The sequence below is a fragment of the Garra rufa genome, chromosome 5, assembly GCF_049309525.1.
Source record: "Garra rufa chromosome 5, GarRuf1.0, whole genome shotgun sequence".
In the NCBI taxonomy this organism is placed as follows: Eukaryota; Metazoa; Chordata; class Actinopteri; order Cypriniformes; family Cyprinidae; genus Garra; species Garra rufa.
Genome location: NC_133365.1, coordinates 55,777,320 through 55,800,368, shown reverse-complemented (window position 1 = coordinate 55,800,368; position 23,049 = coordinate 55,777,320). Strand labels below are relative to the sequence as shown.

At 32.7% G+C, this 23,049-nt stretch overlaps 3 protein-coding genes across 3 annotated transcripts; 1 reads left to right on the top strand and 2 right to left on the bottom strand.

The window, feature by feature from the left end:
- Window positions 1–2,226: 2,226 nt before the first annotated feature.
- On the bottom strand, window positions 2,227–11,953 carry LOC141334946 (NLR family CARD domain-containing protein 3-like). The gene is made up of 7 exons (XM_073840168.1): window positions 11,772–11,953; window positions 9,711–9,821; window positions 6,577–8,568; window positions 5,202–5,375; window positions 4,157–4,330; window positions 2,894–2,940; window positions 2,227–2,750 (listed from the first exon to the last, which is right to left on the bottom strand). The coding sequence occupies exons 1-7, from the start codon at window positions 11,951–11,953 to the stop codon at window positions 2,227–2,229; spliced, it is 3,204 nt and encodes a 1,067-aa protein (XP_073696269.1).
- Window positions 11,954–16,070: 4,117 nt separating this feature from the next.
- On the bottom strand, window positions 16,071–20,000 carry surf2 (surfeit 2). Its single transcript, XM_073840920.1, has 6 exons — window positions 19,767–20,000; window positions 19,506–19,657; window positions 17,578–17,681; window positions 17,303–17,497; window positions 16,852–16,994; window positions 16,071–16,174 (listed from the first exon to the last, which is right to left on the bottom strand). Exons 1-6 carry the CDS (start codon window positions 19,839–19,841, stop codon window positions 16,088–16,090), a joined length of 756 nt encoding a protein of 251 aa, XP_073697021.1. The 5' UTR covers window positions 19,842–20,000; the 3' UTR covers window positions 16,071–16,087.
- A 252-nt stretch (window positions 20,001–20,252) lies between these two features.
- Window positions 20,253–22,758, top strand: bbln (bublin coiled coil protein). Its single transcript, XM_073840924.1, has 2 exons — window positions 20,253–20,471; window positions 22,348–22,758. Exons 1-2 carry the CDS (start codon window positions 20,393–20,395, stop codon window positions 22,551–22,553), a joined length of 285 nt encoding a protein of 94 aa, XP_073697025.1. The 5' UTR covers window positions 20,253–20,392; the 3' UTR covers window positions 22,554–22,758.
- The last annotated feature ends 291 nt before the right edge of the window (window positions 22,759–23,049 follow it).

Below are 23,049 nucleotides of genomic sequence, written 5' to 3'. Positions count from 1 at the left end.
ATTTACAAGATTTATTGTTCAATCGTATCATGAATATATCACAGACTTTTTTTTAAATAACAGAATATCACAAAAAATAATTTGAAAAATACATTTTTGTTTCTGCTTTGAAGTAACACACAACAATGAATCCTACACTCACTAGTAATGTGCAATAAGTAGGGTCATAAAATTAAATGAGAACATAATGTAATAAAGCATATGGACAGATATTCAGTAACATAATACACTCACAAAAACCTAAAAAATGTCATGCTATAGCTGTGGTTAAAATATGTGATTAACACTGATTAAAATTATAGTTTGCTTCACAGATTTAAGTTATTTTCTGACCACATGTACACACATTTTTTCTATATATCACCGTCACAAACTAATCTGAGTAAATTCATCTATAATACTGGTTAAATAGCGAACAACTGGAGGATTCATGTTCTTAGTTTGGATGCTGGTTTCCTAATCTAGCTGTCCAATAAATCAGCCATTGTGACTTATAACAACTGATGGCTGTTTGATGCATTGCTTGGTTCCTCTTTTGAAAGTCACTTTGGATAAACGTGCATGCTAAATGCATAAACGTAAACGTGGTTTTAAATTTAGTGACACTAAATTTAAGAATTTAAGACGTAAGCAATCAAATCAACAAAAGGGACACAATGTGTAACAGCTGTGACAAATCTCAGTCTAGCATAATACATGTAACAAGGTGTTTTAATAAATAAATACATACATAAATAGAAATAGAATAGCAAGTGCTAGGGTTAATAGGTCAAGAGTTGTTGAAAAAGATCATTCTGACCTGAACACTAAATTCCTGGAAATGGCTAAAGTCCATCTCCTGAGTTAAACACTTGTAAGTAGCTGACTTAAATTGGTCTATAAATAAAAATTAGCCACTGTGGTAGAGGTGGTATTTCTGGTTTTGCACAACTGTGACCCTAGAGCACAAAACCTTAAGTAGCACATTGTATGGGTCAAAATTATCAATTTTTCTTTCATGCCAAAAATCATCAGGGTATTAAATAAAGATCATGTTCCATGAAGATATTTTGTACATTTCCTACCGTAAACATTTCAGAACTTAATTTATGACTGGTAATATGCATTGCTAAGAACTTCATTTGGACAACTTTAAAGGCGATTTTCTCAATAATCTGAGATTCCAGATTTTCAAATAGTTGTATCTCAGCCAAATATTGTCCTATTCTAACAAACCCTACATCAAAGCGTATTTATTTAGCTTTCAGATGATGTACAAATCTTAATTTGCTTTGGTTTTGTGATCCAGGGTCATAAATGTCACTAGTCTCACATTTTTCACATCAAGACCAGTAAGAGAGTAACGAGAGTTACATAATCAGTTTACTTTAAGTAACTTGTGAAGCAACACATTACATTTCATTTACAAGAAAATTTCCAACTTACTTTTTCAAATAAGTAACTTTTTGTTTACTTATTAACTAATGTCTTTGCTGCTGACCTTTGTTGATCCAATTCAACCATACTAATAAGCAAAACTTACTTTAGATGAACATTTGTGCTTGATTTTTCTCATTGCTGAAGAGTGTTGAACTTCCTTTTCCTACCGTTCTACTGTACAGATGTGAATTTACGTTTCCTTCGGCACACTGCAAAAAATGCTTTTCTTATTTAGATTTTTTGTCTTGTTTCCAGCCAAATTATCTAAAAATTCTTAAATCAAGAAGGATTTTCTAGATGAGTAAAAATGGTCTTGTTTTCAGAAAAAAACAAGTCAAAATTAATTGCGTTTTTGCTTGAAACAAGCAAAATAATCTGCCGAAAGGGTAAGAAAAAATAATATTGTTTTCTATTTGAAATAAGATATTTTTTTCTTACCCCATAAGCAAAATCTCACCTAATTCTAAGAAAGTACTTCTTGATTTAATCAAGAATGCTTGATTTAGCATTTTTTTGCAGTGTAGGCTTATTCATTTTACCTTTTGGTGTGAAGCGGCTTTTACTTTCGCTAAAAATCAAACTTTTTATATGAAAAACAAACAAGCAAGCCCTGCCCAGATTTAAAAAGTAACGCAAAATCTAATGTAACGTAACGTAACTCATCATTTTCTATAAAAAGTAACAGAGTAACATAATTAGTTACTTTTTTAGGGAGTAACGCAACATTGTAACGCATTACTTATAAAAGTAACTTTCCCCAACACTGCACAAGACTAATATTTAGGCTCTATTACGAAGCTCTTGATCCTAACAGAGTGAAACTGAAGTATCTGGATAAAGCCTAAATCCAGCATAGAGTGGCTGGCTAAATGTGGCGTGGTATGTGTGTAGGTGAATAAGTGTCTGTGTGTCAGAGACACTGTAGAAGGACAGCTTTCCGGCCGGCCAGTCCAGATACACTCCTACTCTATTAGAAGGGGGAGAAGGGGCAGGTAAGTTGGTTCTCTTATTGCTGTGCCAGGCGGAGTATTTGTTATCAAAGCAGATGAGACTCCAGGACATTTCATTGAGCCCAAATCTACAGTCACTTCCTGTTCTTTGGATTCCCTTATACGTCACTGACAATCCAGCTCCCCTCACACTCCATTCAGCCTCCCAGTAATAGCGTTCAGATAGAATCTCTTTGCACAAAACTTGTTCAAAGCAGTCAAATCTCTCTGGATGGTCAGGATAACGCAGCTCCTCCTCCACTCGAGTCACTTTTCTGTTCCCCTCAGACAGAGAGAGGTGATTGTTTGCTGTGTTTATGTCCAGTGTGAGATTACAGGTATCTGCACACAAAGAGAGAGATTTTAATTACTGTATATCTTTTATAATCTGTGACAACCCTTTGAGTGTGTGTGTGTGTGTGTGTGTGTGTGTGTGTGTGTGTGTGTGTGTGTGTGTGCGTGCGTAAAGCAACAAAAGGACATACATTTGTGGAGCCCTGGTGTGATTCTAAAATCTTCTCCATGGTCCAAACTAGAAAGAACAAAAAAACTCACTATTACATTTGCGCCATACTTCAGAATTTCGACAACAGTGTAGCTTCTTTTTATTTGTTCATAATATTGTCTAATATAAAAACAACTGTGACAAGTGGGAATCAGTAAGGTTTTTAATGTTTTTTTAAGAAGTTTCTTATGCTCATGAAGGCTGCATTTAGTAGATCAAAATATAGAAAAACTGTAATATTGTGAAATATTATTTCAATTTAAAGTAAAAGTTTTCTATGTGAAAATATTTTAAAATGTAATTTATTTCTGTGATGCACAGCTGAATTTTCAGCATCACTACTCCAGTCTTCAGTGTCACGTGATTCTTCAGAAATCATTCTAATATGCTGATTTATTAGCAATGTTGAAAATATTTGTTCTGCTTAATATTTTTTTGGAACCTGTGATACTTTTATTTCCGGATTCTTTGATTCTTTTTCCAACAATATACACTACTGTTCAAAAGTTTGGGGTCAGTACATTTTATTCTTTCTTTTTTGAAAGAAATTAATACTTTTGTTGGATGTGTTACAAGGATGTGTTAAATTGATAAAAAGTGATAGCACAGATTTACATTTATTCAAAATATAGATATTTTCTAACAATGTTTTTTTTTTACTTTAACTTGCTATTCAAAAAATCCTGGAAAAAGAATCACAGGTTCCAAAAAATATTAAGCAGCACAACTGTTTCCAATATTGATAATAAAAGTAATAAATCAGCATATTAGAATGATTTCTGAAGGATCGTGTGACACTTAAGACTGGAGTAACATATGAAGATATTTTCAGCTTTGTATCACAGAAATAAATCATATTTAAGTACATATTAACGTACATTAAAATAAAAACCATTATTTTATATTACATTTTGCAATATTACTGTTTTTTGTATTTTTGATCAAATAAATGCAGCCTTGATGAGCATAAGATACTACTTAAAAAAATATTACAAGTCTTACTGATCCCCAAACTTTTGAGTGATGTTGCTGTTTGGAGTTTGGAGGATAAATTTGTTTTTCAGAATTTAACCAATTCTGACAAAATATTCCTTTGGGGATATTTTGGATGTCATTATTTTTAATAACAACAACAATAATAATAATAATCCAAGTTCCATGTGCTAATAGTTAAAGAAAAATTTAATTAATTTAGCATAAATTTGTTTAATATGAAACACACCATCACTGCTATGCTACATACTTGAGTTTCTCCAATTTGCAAGTTGTATGTTTCAGGCTCTCAGAGAGCAACTTCTTTCCTGAATCTCCTGGGTGATTGTAGCTCAGATCCAGCTCTCTTAGGTGTGAGGGGTTTGAACTTAGAGCTGAAGCCAGATAAGAACAGCCTTCCTGTGTCACCATACAGCCAGATAATCTTTAAAAAAATAGACATCACATTGAGCTTATTAGTATAAACAGTCTACAAAGAGACAAGTTAATCAATTAAAAGGCACAATATGTAAGACTTTGATTAAAATATCCCAAAAACCACTAGAACAGTGTTATATATTTTGTGACTTGTGTAAAATCCAGTGTTAAATTTCAATCACAGTGTCATTCATTAAACTATGACTTTGTTTCTTTGTTTGTTTTGAATATGTGCACTCAAGTAGCAAAAAACTTACATATTGTGCCTTTAAATACAAACGCTTTTCAGTACAGATTTGTAGTGATGCCTGCCACTCCTCATACGTTCAGGCTTCCCCTCAAAATTTTACTGAACGTGTAGATAAAATGTACATTTCATTTCTATTCCCAAACATGATCCCTTAATGCAGATGTAATTCTTTTAGCAAGTTGAGAATGCATTCGGTTATGCTTGAAAAACAGTTTGTTGCTGGTAAATTGGTATATCTAGTCCCTGTGTGGTTTCACCAGTATTACATGATTATTATCTTTCACCATCAGATTTTATATTGTAAATTTCTAATAATCTCACCTTTGTGAGAAGTGTATTAGTCTGAACAGACAGTAAAACATACTCAACATTAACCATTAACATGTGACTAGATTCTAAACATGTGACAGCTTTGAGTTGACGAGAAAACCATATTAAGACTCCCAATGCTCTTTCCGTGCTATGTTTTGTGAGTTGTTTCAATGCATGTGAATTTAGAAACAAGTGAACATGAAGGTTATAATGACAGTGCACACGTTTAAAAGCAAGACTTAAATAATTAGAGAACATCATGATACTATATATTTTAAATTTTAATCTTTATTTCAATACAAAGTTTCCTAAATACCTCAGTATCTGCAGTCGACAATGAGGACTCTTCAATCCAGCAGAGAGCAGCTTTACTCCTGAATCCTGCAGGTCATTGTTACTCAGATCCAGCTCTCTTAGGGGTGAGTCCGACAGTTGTAGAGCTGAGGCCACAACTTCACAGGACTGATCGGTGATTTTGCAGTCGGCAAGACTGGAAGATAGCAAAACACATTTTTCATTTAATTTCTGGTCAAAATGGGACTGGGGGATCAGCATGACTCATCTTCAGTGAACCCAAGACAGGCTACGTTACACCTCTTCTTGTCTCGCTCCACTAGCTGCCAGCTGATGCCTGCATCAAGTTCAAGGCAGTGATGATGGTATCTCTTCAAGAAAAGCTGACAACTTTTCACAAAAGCTGACACATCCTAACTTACCTATTAATGCACTTCTCATACAAAACATTTTTTCACTGTATGTTCCTGTCTTGACTTGTACTTTTCGAAGTGATTTCGAAACTCTTATGCAGCACTTCACATGTTACTTAATGGCAAGCTACTTACACCAAAAGTTGTGTTAAGAAATCTAATATTTTAAGACTCACAAGTGGCACATCATTAAAGGGTTAGTTCACTACCAGAACCAAATTTTACAGAAAATGTACTCACCCCCTTGTCATCCAAGATGTTCATACCTTTCTTGCTTAAGTCATAAAGAAATTGTGTTTTTTAAGGAAAACATTTTCAGGTGTTTTTCTCCATGTAATGAACTTCAATGGTGCCTCTAGTGGTTTCTTAATTACAATTTATATAATTTTTACCCTCAAATGCTCGACTTGTCTAGTTCCGCCATACACATGCATACTCTGTGTAATCCAGTTCAAGACAGTTAGGGAATGTCAAAAAATTGTCCTTCATAGCTGCAAAAATACTGACCTAGTGTTTACTAAGCCAAAGTGCAAAGAAGATCAAATGCCCTTTACAAAAAAAAAGAAGTAAAACAGTGATGTAGGACGATTTTGAAGTTGGAGGAGAAAATTAGGTGGGAGTTGAGACCGGAGTGCACAGAGTATGCATTGCAGAGCTAGACAAGGTGAGCTTTTGAGGTTGAAAAATATAGAAATTGTAAATACCTTTAAAAATAACTGATTGTTTCGCTAGATAAGAACCTTCTTCCTCGGCTGGGATCGTTTAGAACCCTTTGAAGCTGCATTTAAACTGCATTTCAGAAGCTCAAACTCGCGGGCACCATAGAAGTCCACTATATGGAGAAAAATCCTGAAATGTTTTCCTCAAATGAACAATCTTGAATGACAAGGTGGTGAATAAATTATCTGTAAAATGTTGTTCTAGAAGTGAACTAATTCTTTAATTGCATTGAGAAGACAGAATTTGACTGAAATGTTTACTCACACAGCTTTTCTGCAGTTTCTCACAGCTGGTATCAGTCTCCTTCTACCTTCCTCTGATGTGTTGTATTTCTTAAGGTCCAGCTCATCCAGCGCCTCCTCTGATACCTGAAGTATGTAGGCTATGGCTGAGCAGTGTGCAGCAGAGAGTTCTTTTTCTGAGTGTTTGTCTGATTTCAGAAACTCCAGAATCTCTCTCTGCAATGTCTGATCATTCATTTCAAGCAGACAGAGGAACAGATTGATGGATCTTTCAGCAGAAAGAGTGTTTTTCCATTCTTTGATTCTGTCCTTAATGTACTTTATGGTTTCCTTGATGCTCTCCGAGCTGCCCTCTGTATGTGTCAGTAGCCCCTGTAATAGTCTCTGATTGGACTCCAGTGAGATGCCCAGAAGGAACCGGACGAAAAGATCCATGCGTCCGTTCTCATTCCTTAGAGCTTTATCCAGTACTCCTTTATGCAAATTATGAAGTAAATCAAAAACTTTCAAGTCATCAGAGGTGTTATTTACATATGAGTAAAAGGCATAAAAGGCTGCAAGAAACTCCTGAAAGCTGAGATGTATGAAGCAGTAGACTTTCCTCCGATAAACCACATATTCTTCCTTAAAGATCTCAGTGCAAATCCCAGAACACACTGAGGCCTCAGAGACGTCTATGCCGCACTCTCTCAGGTCCTCCTCATAGAACATGATGTTTCCACGCATCAGTTGTTTGAAAGCCAGTTTAGCAAGTTTCACAATCACTCCCTTGTTTGACTGCAAGAGTTTCTGAGGGTCTCTCTCGTCTCTCTCACCATACTTCTGATTTTTTATATTTGTCTGAATGATCAAGAAGTGTATGTACATTTCAGTCAGAGTTTTGGGGATTTCTGCACAGTGATCTTGTTTCATAATGTTTTGAAGCACAGTGGCTGAGATCCAACAGAAGACTGGTATGTAGCACATGATGTGGAGGCTTCTTGCTGCCTTAAGGTGCGAGATGATTCTGCTGGCTTGATGCTGGTCACGGATTCTCTTCTTGAAATACTCCTCCTTCTGAGCGTCATTGAATCCCTGAATTTCCGTCAGACGGTTGATGTATTTGGGGGGGATCTGACTAGCTGCTGCTGGTCTGGTGGTGATCCAGATGAGAGCAGGTGGAAGCAGATCCCCTCTGATGAGGTTTGACATCAACACACCCAATGACGAAATCTCAGTCACGTCAGAAACTTTCTCACTGTCTGAAAACTCAAGTTTAATTTTGCTTTCATCCAGACCATCAAAAATGAACACAACTTTACATTGATCATACGCCTCTGGGTGCAGACCTTGAAGTCCAGGCTGAAAGTCCAGCAGAAGTGTGTGAAGACTGTATTGACAATCTTTAATCAAGTTCAGCTCTCGAAATGTGAGCACAAACATGAAGTCTACATCCTGATTGGATTTGCCCTCAGCCCAGTCCAGAATGAACTTCTGCACAGAGACGGTTTTTCCGATTCCAGCGATGCCTTTAGTAAGAACAATCTTGATTTGGTCTTTTCTCATTGTTTCCTTCTTCTCATGGACTGGTTCAGGTAAGGGATCAAAAATGTCATTGCAATTGATTGGAGTGTCTTGTAAGTGTTGTGCTCTGGGTGTTTTCTCCATCTGTAAAACCTCATGTTCTTCATTCACTCCTTCTCGTTCTCCCTCGATGATGTAGAGCTGTGTGTAGATGCTGTTCAGGAGGGTTTGATTCTCTTGTAGTTTGGTTCCTTCATATAAGCTCTCATACTTCCCTTTCATGCTGGTTTTGTGTTTCTCTTTGACTCTCTGCACGACATCATCCACCAGTTGGTGCGAATCCTGTTCCAGATGTCCAGTCTCCTCCACCTGTGTGTGCAGGGCTGGTTCTGCGTAATGCTGCCTGATGTGGGTCTCGGAGTAGAATGCAGCGCAGGTCTGACAGGACTTCACAGTTCTGAGCTTCCTCTCACAGCAGGCAAAACAGAGCCCATCAGCAGCTGCAGTGAAGCTATGAGCAGAACCACTATTAGGGGCCAACAATGAAGGCAGTTAGTTTTCTTCTTTGTCCGCTTGAAGGTACTCATAGTACCGCTTGCGGGAAAGTTATGAAATTTGGCACAATGATAGAAGACAGTCTCAATATTAACCATAGCAAATCTGGAATCTCTAGGACCACCAATTGGCCAAATATGCACTCTTATTTCTGCTAATAACTTCGAACTGTAAGGTCTAGAAGCAAAATAATTTTTCCTCGGATTCCTTGCCAAAATTTTAATTTAATTTTAAATTTTCAGGAAAACCTACTCTTTCAAACTCATCCTAGAGAGTTTGTCCAAAATTGGCTCAGATCATCTTTTTTTTCATATACTGAACAAATTTGGACATCAGGCTATATCTCCACACCGCTTTACCGGATTGGAATTTAAGTTTTGACACTTATCTTATGAGACGAGACGAGACACGAGATTGGGTTCACGAGAATGAGACGAGACAAGATTTTTAAACTTTTTTAAAGAAATCCTCAATAATGAAATATAATAATATATAGGGGAAAATAGTATTTTATTCAACAAAAAACGTAGGTGCATTTTGATATGAACTTGTACTTTATGAAATTAAACTATTTTAATGAATTATATGCAGTAATAAACATGTAAACTAATGCTGTATGATTCTGGATAAATTGAAAAACTATTTTCTTTAATAAACTGGAGATCATGATTCTGAAGAAGAAAAAAAGGATTGGAAATCTAAACAAAATGACATCATTTACTAGTGGTACTGACAGAAAGTTTATTGCTTAAGTCTATATTTGAACAAAATAAAAAAAAATGAAAGAGCCAGTGTATCAATTAATAAAGACTTGTTTCACTGTTGGAATCTCTTGAATGTATAATTCAATGACAAATACTTTTCTTTTTAAACGTGCAGTTGTCTCCATCTCCTCGCGGAAGAGGATAAGCGTTACACTACAGACGTGTTAGAAGATACTTTCCTTTTGATCGCTACTGTAGACAATAAGTGTTTATACACAAACTATAAGCTTTTATCCCAGTACTTATGTTATTTATATGTCTGCAACAAAGAAACATTGATGATTATGTGGTTAAAAAGACTGTTTGTGTTGCTATTTCTGAAACAGCAGCTTACCTCAAATTAGAGACACTCGCTCCATCACTAAAGACAGGAGGTTTGATCATGGAGCCGTCACTCTTCATAGAAACACAGCTAGAGACTGGAGATGCTGTCTGAGTGAGGTGTCTGGAAATATTATGTAAATACAAACATGAAATATTTACATTAAACAAAGTCCTTACATGTATATTTAGAGCTGCACGATTACGACAAAAATCATAATTGTCGATTATTCCCTTAAAATAGTATCTAGTATTTTATTATTAATTATGTTTTAAATAGTTTTATAGTATTATTCAAAGCAACTGCATGCCATAATTTTATATATATATATATATATATATATATATATATATATATAAAAATATACATTTTCATGTTGCGATTAATTGATAATGCTTTTATCACGGTGTACGGTATTATAAAATATTATGCAGAAAAAGTGGTGTCATAATACAGTATAAAAGGTTTACTAGCTATTTTCTTATAAAAAAATAACTGAACATTTTAATACAATAAAGCAATACATAAATGTATAAAGTTAAAAAAATTTAAGATTAAAGTGCAAAAGAATTATAAAAGACCAACAGGTATCACTTTACAAGACAGATCTGAATGACAGTTTGTGGTCTATACATTAAATGTGTGCACATCAAAAATAAAACAGTAACTTAGCACTTCCATAAAACGCATTTATCCTTGTTATTTAGTCTACCGATACTTTAAATAATATACTTGAACTTGAACAGAACATGGTCATTACATGCTCATCTAAATCTACACACAAATGCAAATGCAAAAAATGCATTTCGTTCTTAGATGTTTTGTCTCGTTTCCAACTAATACAAATCTAAAAATTCCTAAATCAAGAAGGATTTTCAAGACAAGACAAAAAAATTTTTTTTTTTTTTTTTTTTTTAGAAAAAGCTAGTTGAAATTATGTGAGTTTTTGCTAAATAATCTGCCAATGGGGTGAGCAAAAATATCTTATTTCAAACAGAAAACAAGATTTTTTTTTTTACCCCATTGGCAGATTATTTAGCTTGTTTTCTAAAAACAAGAAAATAATTTTTACTTGTCTAGAAAATCCTTATTGATTTAACAGGGTTTCTGCAGATATGAACAAGTGAAATTTAAGACTTTTTAAGACCTTTTTAATACCACCTTATATGAAATTTAAGACCTAAACCTGTAATGGATATACACATTATATCATATATGTAATATTTAATGTGTTTAATGTAAAAAGTAAACAATTTCATGGCTGTCATAAATGAAATTCAGTTTCAGTTTTAATCAGGCTGTTTGTTTGGTCCGGCAAGTAAAAAAAAAAAAAAACATTTTAAAAGTATCTCGAAAGCTGGGGGTCAACTAGCTCGACCTATATTTATTATTATTATTAAGAACATTATATACATGAAAAAGGTAGTTTGACCTGTATTGTACTACTGCAATTCTGTCTGAAGATGCAGTAACTTCTGCAGGGGGAGAAAAAAATCTTCAGTTGTTAGCAACTGGCCTTAGCCAAGCCCTATATTCAGTTTATTCAAGCCAAGTATCGCTAAACTTGCACTTACCCATAGCTAAAAAGTTAAATCCATTTTACTTCTGTGGTACAATCCGAGAGAGACTCGCGCCAATATCAGAAAGCTGATTGGCTATTGCATTTGGTCTCATTTGTAGTTTAAATACAGCAAATTATATTTGGAATAGTGAAATAGAGAACTACAACACCACGGAAACAACCAAGTAACAACAACAAAAAGAGAATTTAAATGAGCATTAGCGGTAGCGTTACATGGACATTGGAAAAATAAGACCTGTGTAAAATTATTTAAGACCTAGAACAGCGAATTTAAGACTTTTTAAGGCCTAAAATTTAGATTTTTAAATTTTAGACTTTTTAAGACTTTTTAAGACCCCGCGGAAACCCTGTTTAAGCAATTTTAGATATTTGGACTGGAAACAAGACACAAAGCATTTTTTGCAGTGCAGCTCTGGTTTATTGTACATTAGAATGCAGATTTTGTTAATATGAAGAGGAAAACAAAGGATATAAAGACTTATCTGACTTACACTGACTTTGACGTTACTGCTCCATCACTAAAGACGGGAGGTTTGATCATGGAGCCATCACTCTTCATAGAAACACAGCTAGAGACTGGAGATGATGCTGTCTGAATCTGAACAGCATCCTCCTCCTGTCTCTCCTCACAGCAGCTCATTTTAGAGCCAGTGCACTCCTCTTCTCTCTTCATGGTATGTCAGAGCATCTAAAATAAGGCACAGGCACTACATTTAAAGCACAATTTGCTTCCAAAACTACAGTCACTTTCTGCTGGTCACTTAAAGTGAATAATAGAAATTAACCTGTTGAAAATTCAAAATAAGCTCATTTGAGAAATTAGTAAAAATGATAAAAAATAATAATAATAATAAATATCTCATGGAAATAGTCTATATTTAGCACTTATTTACATATGATTTGGGAATGCTCTTTAGTTCAGCCATTCTGGCATAAAACTCTGAGAATACTTGAAGAATGGTTGGGCTTTAACTTACCGGTAGAACCACATTTATGCCTTCTTGGAGATAAGTCAGTTGTACCTAATATAGCAAAAAATGCATTTACCCTTTTTAAGATTGGCTGTGTCACAGCTGCCAGGATGATTTTACGCAATTGGAAATGCCCCAAAACCCCGGATCTGAAAGAGTGGATCGATGGGATGATTGAAATTGCATCATATGAGTGCATGTTGGGAAGATTGCAGGGTGAGAAAGAAACGAGAAAAACATATGATTTCTGGCAGCATATAAAAATGGTGTGAAGAGCCGAACTCTGTAACAACTGTTTTTCCATGTGCCTTTTCTTATGTTGATGGTGACTAGTGGCTGAAAATGTGACTGATTGAAAAGGAGAATATTGAATACTGTGATGTATGAAGTTTTGACGTTGAACAATAAAAAAGTTGAATTATAATAATAAATATCTCACAATTCTGAGAAAAAAAGAATTGCAGAATATATACTCACAATTGCAAAAAATAAAGTCAGAACTGCGAGTTTATATCTTGCATTTCTGACTTTATTTCTCGCAGTTGTGAGTATATATTCAGAATTGAGAGGACAAAAATCAGAATTGTGAGAAGAAAATTGCTAACCAGCATTGTTGAATACTGAAGCCGCATTTTCAAAACTGTTCACGCATTCAGTGAAACACAAGTCTATGCTAAACAAATGTGAATCATTTGTCATATATTGAAATATTAAATCTTAGCAGAATATTTAGCATGAATAATAATTATTCAGACTTTAAAGTTCATGTAATGCTCCCTGTTGTATTTTTTATACATATACATATATTTTTTATGTTATGAATGAGAATTTTTGATAGTGTTATGGTGAAACAAACTTATTTTGAGAGCTATGTTGAGTGTTTTGTTGGTCGAGACACATGTTGCAGTCTGTATGATCAGTTTTAATAAAGTGGCTTCAGTATTGAACAATGCTTGTTGCAACTGAAAAAAAAAAAACAGAATGTAAACATGTGCAAACTGCCTTGTTTAGTACATAAAGTGTTGGTGGTGTTTGTATTGAAATGCTAAAAGAATTAATGCAATTTGACAGATGTCGTCAATAAATGCATTTTGCGCAAAAACAATGATAATTGATGGTGTACTCGCTATATAAAGAGTTTGGAAAAAGTGACCCAATTATTTCAGAAATGTGTTCTAGTGATTGTAAATAAACTGTATTTGAGTGATTATCTTTGACTGATGATCATCGAAATGCCTGAGTCAGAGAAACAACTGCGCAGCCATCTTTAGAAATGTGTTTATACTTTCGCTTTCGCGGTATCTATGCATGTTTCTATGGCATCTCTGTTTAAGTAGCAATTAGCTGGTAAAGTGGATTTACTTATTGCAGAGTTCACGTTAAAGTTATTATGAGTACTGCTATGTTCGAGGCGGATCTTATAGCAAATGTAATTTTAAAACGAGCGGTTCATTCGTACGACCTTCAGGCTGTGGAAATACTTACAAACCTGTTCATAAAGAAGCCGAACACACGCTGCACGCCATGCAAATATTTACATTTCAAAATGTGCAATGAAAGAAAGGATTGAAGGTGCTGCTCACCGTCTAGACGCGAGGCCAGGTGAATCACCGCACCTGATCAGCAGAAACACCTGGAGACGGGTCGTTCTAGAACGATTCGAATCTTTAATGTGACTCTTGAAGAACGAGTCGCCTCGGGGAGTGATTCGTTCAGTCGCGCATGCGCAATTGCGCAACTATGAACGAACGGCTCAAACCCGAAAGACTCGAGAGATGAACTAATCATTCAATTCTGTTTCCGGCTCAGGCAACATAGGTAAAGCGTATGGGGCTGTCACGTGATGAACGAACGACTCAAACCGGTACAGATAGAGGTGAGGGAGCTAATCATAGACTGAAGCGGACTGAAGACCCAGGTAAACAATGAATTAACCTTTTCTTTTTTTAATAGTATTATAGTTTTGTCTTGTTTGTAGTGTAATCAACGTTTGTACAAGCAGTACATGTGTTATGGAAGTAACACGTAGCTTTTTAATTATATTTTGGTAAAATGAACGAAATGACTCGAAAAAAGATTCGTTCATTTTGCTGAACGAGACTCAAAGATCCGAGTCGGTAAAATGATCCGAACTTCCCATCACTAGACTGAACTCGAAACGCTCGAAACACTGAAATTCGGAAGTATTCAAATAAGAGGCGGTAGAGCGTTTTCATCTGGATGTTAAAAAACACTCGAGTCTATTGAGTATTTGTAATGTCCCTGTTCATCTTTCATTTGCTGTGTCACATTGAATTGCAAACTAGTCTTAAATATTTCATCAGTTTCACTTCATTCAAACGACTTTTCTACATAAAAAATAGCTATATGTTTTCGATTTGTTTTTGTTGTTAGGAACATTTAATATTCATCAGACTAAGGGAAACTCAAAACCTAATTTTGCAAATTTTGGAAAAGACTGTACATTTATTTAGAAATTAGAATCTTTTTTAAGTTGAATTTAACATCATAACTGATACTGAAATTTCATCTGAATAAGCAAGCTTTTATTGAGTTATGGTTTGTTGGGATATAGGACAGTATTTGGCTGAGATGGACACATTTCACACAAACCTCAGCCAAAACTAACATTTGCATTTGTGTATACTTTCTGTGTTTATTTTATTTGATTTATTTTGTCTTTTTGGTAACTGTACTGTCTTAATGGTTAGGTTTTCTGCTATTTAATAAAAAAATCTGAAAAAAAGCAAGCCCACTCAGAAGTCCCGAGTTGAATCAAATGATTCGCGGACCCACTTTGAATTGAATCAAATGATTCATGTCCCGAATTTAATCAAATGATTCGTGAACCCACTTTGAATTGAATCAAATGATTCATGTCCCGAATTTAATCAAATGATTCGTGAACCCACTTTGAATTGAATCAAATGATTCATGTCCCAAATTTAATCAAATGATTCTCGAACCCACTTTGTATTGAATCAAATGATTTGCGGACCCACTTTGAATTGAATCAAATGATTCGCGAACCCACTTTGAATTGAATCAAATGATTCGCGGACACACTCCGAAGTACCCAACTCCTAAACCCCGAATGATTCATGCGATTCATTTGATTTCGATCGGAGTGGGTTCGCGAATCATTTGATTTAGATCAGAACTGAATCAATCTGAATCAAATGAATCGCCAACCCAGTCCAAAGTCCCGATTTGAATCAAATGACTCGTGAGCCCGCTCTGAAGTGGTTGTGGCCAGCTCCGACAGGAAACTAACAACTAAATAAAAATTTCTACCAATTAGATAGTATTTTATTAATGTCTACACCTACCCCAACCCTATATGTAGCCCTTACTATAATACAAAACCAGTATTATTGTTGTACAGTGTGGCAAAAATAATGTTTGATGTGCACATACCCAGTAGCCAGAGCTGTATCCCTTCTAGCCTAAAGCCTTTATCAGAATATGCATTTATCAGAATATACTGTAATAAATATTTGAAAGTGATCATGAGCATTGCAATATTGAAAGCAGTGCTAAAAAAAGATCAATTTCATAGATACATTGTCAAGTACTTTTCAAGTACCTCTTCAGGAATATTGCTATTTTTAAGGGTTTTCCAGATCCAGATCAGATTTCAAAAAGTCAAATTCAAGTACTGCAAGCATGTTAAGCACCTTGTACGAAGCCTGGACAGTAAAATCAGACTGTTATGATCTGTGGTGAGATCGTGTCAAACATTTAGTTATATGCATCTTTATCAATAAAAAAAAAACCCTTTATTTGGATCCAGAAACGACGACAGTTTAAACGCTTTCAATGAGTTACAAACTTTATTATTTGCCATTGACTTTGCCGACATCTTTAAAACCCTTCTTTTTCTTGTTCTTCTTCAACTTCTTAGTAAAGCTGGCGGACTGAACCTGAAAAACAAGAGGAATGTTACACATTTGAGCCTAAAACATGACGTCAATTTTTTACAGCATTCAAGTTGAGTTTAATTATATAGAACATTTCATACACAATTCAAAATTCAAAGTGCAAGTTACATAAAAAGGAATTAAAACAATCTCAAAAACGCAAAGCATAAAAAAAAATCTAAAATGATTAAAAAAAGATTTAAAATAAATTAAAACAGAAAAAAAAGCATACATCAAATACAGTGCAATCTTTTGTGTATAACGTAAAATTGCTACATAAAATGGGTAATTGTTATTTTAGTATAACTGAGTTTTGTAAATATTTTTTAATGCTTTAATATTTTTATTCTCCCCTAATTTTAATAAATTTTATTGTTTGTTTCTGTCATTATATTAGTCTTTTTTAAAAGCATTTTAATATGTATTATTTAGTTTTTGTTCATTTTTATTTCAAGTTATTGTAGCGCTAAAATGAGAAATGTTGCTTTGGCAAGTAGCTGAAATATTTTTTTTGTTTCCATTTCAAGTAATTAACTTTTGTTAATGCTGTTAATTATAATAAACCCTGATGTGTGGCACTGCATGTAAATCAAAAACAGAAACACATACTTCATGATGAAACTGTCGTCATTGATTTTTAAGTTCCATTACTACAGCAAACATGATTGAGTCACGCTCACCTTTTTGCGTTTCTGCATCTGGTTTTCTACTTCCATTTCAGATACTTCATCATCATCATCATCATCATCAGTCTGAAAATCATCTTCCTCAGCATCGTTCATGTTCTGCTCATCGTCTGTCTTCTTCACCGTGAACAGAGTGGCTGCAGAGAGACACGTCTGACATTAGTGCTGTGCAACTATTAATCGCATCCAAAATAAAAGTTTTTGTTTACATTATATGTGTGTGTGCGTGTGTGTGTGTGTGTGTGTGTGTGTGTGTGTGTGTGTGTGTGTCTGTGTGTGTGTGTGTGTGTGTGTGTGTGTGTGTGTGTGTTGGGGAAAGTTACTTTGAAAAGTAATGTGTTTCGTTACTTCTGCGTTACTTTTTAAATCTGGGCAGGGCTTGCTTCTTTGTTATAAAAACAAAAAAAACAAATTAAGATCATTATTTAGGAAGAGCGGCACTGACGCGGGTAAAGATCAGACATGCTGTCGTCAGAGTCGCTGTTCTCGCCATCACTCGAGTTTGGTGTCCAGACGCCACTGTCCTCCTTCCTGTTGGCTCGTGGTTCACTTCCTGCAGCCTCGTTGCGCTCTTTGGGTCTCCTCTTCCTCCTGAGCTGGACAGGAATGAACTCCACACCCTGCCGGACACACTCCTCATCTGACATTGACAACAACACAAGAGCTCAATAATGTCACGCAACGCTTTACATGTTTGACAAACACTGATGTGTGACTTACACTGTCCCAGAGCTTTCTTGTAGCGTTTGCCATTGACGTGACGAAGAACGTGCTGCGGCACACGATTGATGTGACGTAATGTGAGTTTGCAGAAGAGGTGATTTCTGAGGAAAAACACAACACACACATGTGACCCTGGAGCACAAAACCAGTCTTAAGTAGCATTGTATGGGTCAAAATGATTGATTTTTCTTTTATGCCAAAAATCTTTATCTTCCAAAAATGTTCCATGAAGATATTTTGTAAGTATATTACTATAAATATATCAAAACTTAATTTTTTATTAGTAATATGCATTGCTAAGAATTTATTTTGGACAACTTTAAAGGTGATTTTCTCAATATTTAGATTTTTTTTTACCCCCTCGGATACCAAACTTTTAAATAATTGTATCTCGGCCAAATATTGTCCCATCCTAACAAACCAGACATCAATAGACAACTTTTTAAACTTACTTTTATTCAGCAAAGAGTTGTTAGATTGATTAAAAAAAAAAAAAGATTTCTACTTTGAGTAAATGCCGTTCCTTTTATTATTTTTATTCACCAAAGAATCCTTAAAATATTGCAGGTTCCAAAAAATATAAAGCAGCAAAAACCGTTTCTAACATTAGTAATAAATCAGTATATTAGAATGATTTCTGAAGGACCATGTGACACTGAAGACTGAAGTAGTGATGCTGAAAACTCAGCTTTGCGTCACAGGAATAAATTACATTTTAAAGTATATTAAAATGTTTTAATTAAAATAATATTTCACAATACTGTTGTATGTTCTGTATTTTTGATCAAATAAATAACAATCAAAATATTAAGAAAATCTCCTTTAAAGCTGTCCAAATTAAGTTCTAAGCAATGCATATTACTAAGTTTTGATATATTTATTGTAGGAAACTTACAAAAATATCTTCATGGAACATGATCTTAATATCCTAACGATTTTTGGCATCAAAGAAAAATATTAATTAATTTTGACCCATACAAACAATAATATTAGTAGTAATAAGACATTTGAATATATATCAAATTACATTTTTAAAAAAATATAATGAATAATGAAATAATAAAAAAAAATAATGATATGTTAAAAAAATTGTGTTATGAGATGGAAAACAACGGCATTTGGAATAAATATTACCAAAAATGTATACATTTTTAGGATTTGAATCCTTTTGAATTTTTTTTTTTTTAATAAATAAAGCCACTTTTGGATTTTAGGAAAATAAAAACAACATTTTTCCATATACTAAATGCTAAACAGATTTGAGTTTTTAAAATTATTAGTCTTGGATTTGTCAGCAAAACAAAACTATGTTGAAAAGTTAAAATTATGTAATAATATAATTAACATATTAATTATAAATACTATTGTGAAAATGACTAATAAATTACTGCAATTATTTGCATTATATAATTATTAATAAAACTAATTACTATTAAACATATATTATCATAATATATAAAATTACATCAATATAAAAAATAAACAATAATATTAGTAGTAATAACATATTTGAATATATATCAAATAATATTTCAAAAATAATAATAATGATTAATGAAATAAAATAATAAATAATTATATTATAAAACTGTTTTTATAAATCATGTATTTGCTAAATGTTAATAAATATGAATACAAATTCTGTTATTAATAACCATATTAAATATGAACAAATGTAATAGAATAAGTTAAACAAATTCTTACATTTGGATTAAATATTACAGTTATACAGTCTACATAATAGAAAATTAGGGTTAATTTTTTTTTTTTTTTTTACAAAATGTATGGTGTTTGCATTAAAGACAGTCAAATGAATTTAAAAAATCCCTAAAGGATGCACAAGAGTTAAATGCATTGCTGCTGCTGGTCTCTAGAAGTGTTCTATCTATAGTGTAGTGTAGTGTAGTGTAGTGTAGTGTACTCACGGCTGTTTAGTGCTGTTGACTATGTGGGGCTCATACTGACTGTAGTCAAACTCTGCCTGAGAGCTCAGTTTCTTGTATTTCTTCCCCTCAGTGAAATGCTGGAGCTCCTCGAGACTACAGGGAAACTCATGACCGTTCAGAGTACAGCGAATCTGACAAAACACACCATCAACATCATCTGACACGAGCAAAACACGCTTTTACCTTCTCATACTGCTATAACAACAGCTGAAATATGCATTTACTGTCATAGATTCAGACCTTCTTCGCGTCTGTGAGCTGAAAGCAGGGATGCTTCTGTAGAAACGATCTCAAATCGTCCGATAAATCCTCCATAACAGCAGAAATAAAATAACAACCAACTAAATATATATGAGGAAAACCTACTATTGTGATTACTATTGTGATTATTACCAGAACAACGCCGGGAAAAGCGCACTAAAGCTCAAAATAAGAGGATAAACGCTTGTGTTTTGCTGCACATGCTGCGCAGCGCGACGTCTCGAAAACTACAAAGTGACGTCATATAAACACGACGCTGACGCGAGAACAAAGCTGGCCAACGGAATGCCTGAAATGTATTTTTTTTTTTAAGCAGCGATGTCGTGAGAGATTGTAAAGTCCTCACATAATTAATGTTTTGACCGATATCATCAGTATTTATAAAAATGTAGTATTTGGAGCTGAAACAGCAAGTAGTTTTATATTTGTGATGAGGCGCGTGATTGGACGCTCGTGACTGTCAGCTGATACTGAGCTGTTCGTTCAGTTCAGTCGTATTTACTCTGTGTTTTTATTAAACATAATGTATATGTAGCATATTTGCGGGCGTTGTAATTATTTTATTTTAATTTGTATGGTTGTTGAGACTTATAATTGTTTTTAAAATGTCTGGACCAAACGGAGAGCCTAATGTTTCAGTTGATGATGGAATAATCGAGGATGAAGATGAATTCAATGATGAAGGTATTTATGCTTGTGTTTATTAACTAGTTATTAAGGAAACATTATAACTTATAAGTGTACTGCAATCATCTCATTCTCATTACTGTAATGTGTCTCATTTCTCATTTCGTTTCTAATACTGTTATTCGTAATCATTATTTGTAATAGATTCTCCGAATAATTCTTCTTTAGTGTGTAATCTATTTTTATTATTTAGAGGAGTGACTTCTGAAATGTCTAAAAACATAAGAACAGTTATATATATAATTTCTTAGTTACTCCTCAAATGTTTTTTTATTAATAAAGAGTATTTATTAATTTGTTATATTAAAATATATTTGTTAATAGTTAATATTTTATTAATAACAATATATAATAAATATATAACGTTTATGATTTATTAAGAACTGTATAAAACAGTTTAATAAATAAATAAATATATATTATAAAAAATAAAAATATTATATAACACTCTTGAGTCACTCTGAATTGTAAACAATTATAAAAATATATTTCGTAAACAAAACAAATATTAGTTATTAATTTATTGTATAAAATATATTTAATATATTATTAACACTATTTTTGTTAATATGTATTAACAAATATCAAATACAGCAGACATTATTTATAAATTATTATAATTTATATATTCATTATAATATAACTATTTTATTAAAAAAAATTATTTTATTTATTATTTCAAAATATATTTAACGTTTATTTTTTAGTAGTATTTATTAATAATTACATAATGAAAATTCTTGTCATTATTAATAAATATTGATAAAATTGAATACATTATTTATTTTATTTTAGAATTTAAAAATATAAGATTTGTATAAAAAAACATATATATTTCCTTTTTGGAGTCAGTCCTCAAATTAATACATTTAAATGGTAGATTATAATAAAAATCTATTTCATTTTAAAAACAAATTGTATTTATTAATTTAATATATTAAAATGTATTTAAAACATTTTATTAATGACAACATTTGTTAATATTTATGAAAAATATAAAATATAGCAGACATTATTTATCAATTATTATCATAATTAATATATTCATAACTGTTATTTAAATATTTTATTAAACTGTCAAAATATAAAAATACAAAACTGTATCTAAAAGTATTATATAACTATTCTATGAAAATGCACTTTTATTATTCATTATATTTATTATTTTAAAATATATTTAATTTTGAATTATTAATACATATTTTGTACAATTTAAAAATATAAGAATTGTATACAAAAACAGTTATATATAAAAAATTGAGGCACTCCACAAATTAATACAATTCAATTAAATTTATAATAAAAATAAAATGTATTAAAAATTATTTGTTAATATTTTATATTTGTATTAATATATATATATATAACATTTATAAATAATTATAATTATAACTATTTTTGACATCTTTATTTCATTATTCATTATACTTGTTTTAAAAAATATTAATAATTGATTTTTAGTAATATTATTTATTTGATATAGAAATACAATTATATATAATATTACAATATTGTAGTATTTATTATATAATTTATTAATTATAATTAAATATATAATTATATTAAAAAAATGTTTTTCATCATTTTATAACATTTCTATTATTATTTATTACAGATAATATGTGTATGCCTACATAATTAAAATGTATTACGTTAAAAAAGCACTAATATGAACACTAATAACACTGCATATGTGTAATATGTTTTACAAAAATCTATTCAGACACTAAAGTCAGAATTAATATCTGAATGACTGTCATTTATAAAAATACAGATCTGTTCTAAACATCATCTGCTCACCTCTTGATGACAGTATTTACAGAAAAGGCCAGAGAAAAGAGAAGTTTGTTGATGTTGTGAATGTTTCGGTCAGAATACGCAGCCATCGACTCCATGCTGGACCAGATCAACTCCTGTCTGGACGACATCGAGGAGAGGAACGAGGCGCTGAACGGCAAACTCCACGAGCTGCTGGAGTCCAACAGACAGGCGCGCAGAGACTTCAGAGAACAGCTGAATGATGAAGAACATCCTCCTCCTCCTCCAGCTCAAGAGTCAGACTCCACAGACACACACTGAAGACTAGACTAGATGATCAGAGGTCAATCAGTGTCTTTATGGACCAATAGTGAAGAATATGTCTGGAAATCTATTTATGTTTTGTCTAAACTGTGCTGTGTTACATTATAGCCTCTTATGCATTATCACTTTCGTATGATATGCAATGTCAATATGTGACAGAGTTATTATAGTCAACTAGAAATAAATCTAGAAATTACTAAAAGCATGCAAATGTTTTCGTTATTTAAATTAAACTCTAAATAAAACAAAATATCCAAAAAAAAAAATTTTTTTTTTGAAAGATACATACTATTTATGTCTGGATTTCAAATGAGTTTTTAATTCTATTATTCTCAATGATTATTTGTAAGTTTCCGATTTTTGTATTTATTTTTTGTAATTAAACATTTTAATAAGTCACTCCTTAAATTAACACAATTAAATTGCAAATTATAATAAAAAAACATTTTTATTAATTTATTATAAAAATACATTTGTTAATTTTAAATATTTT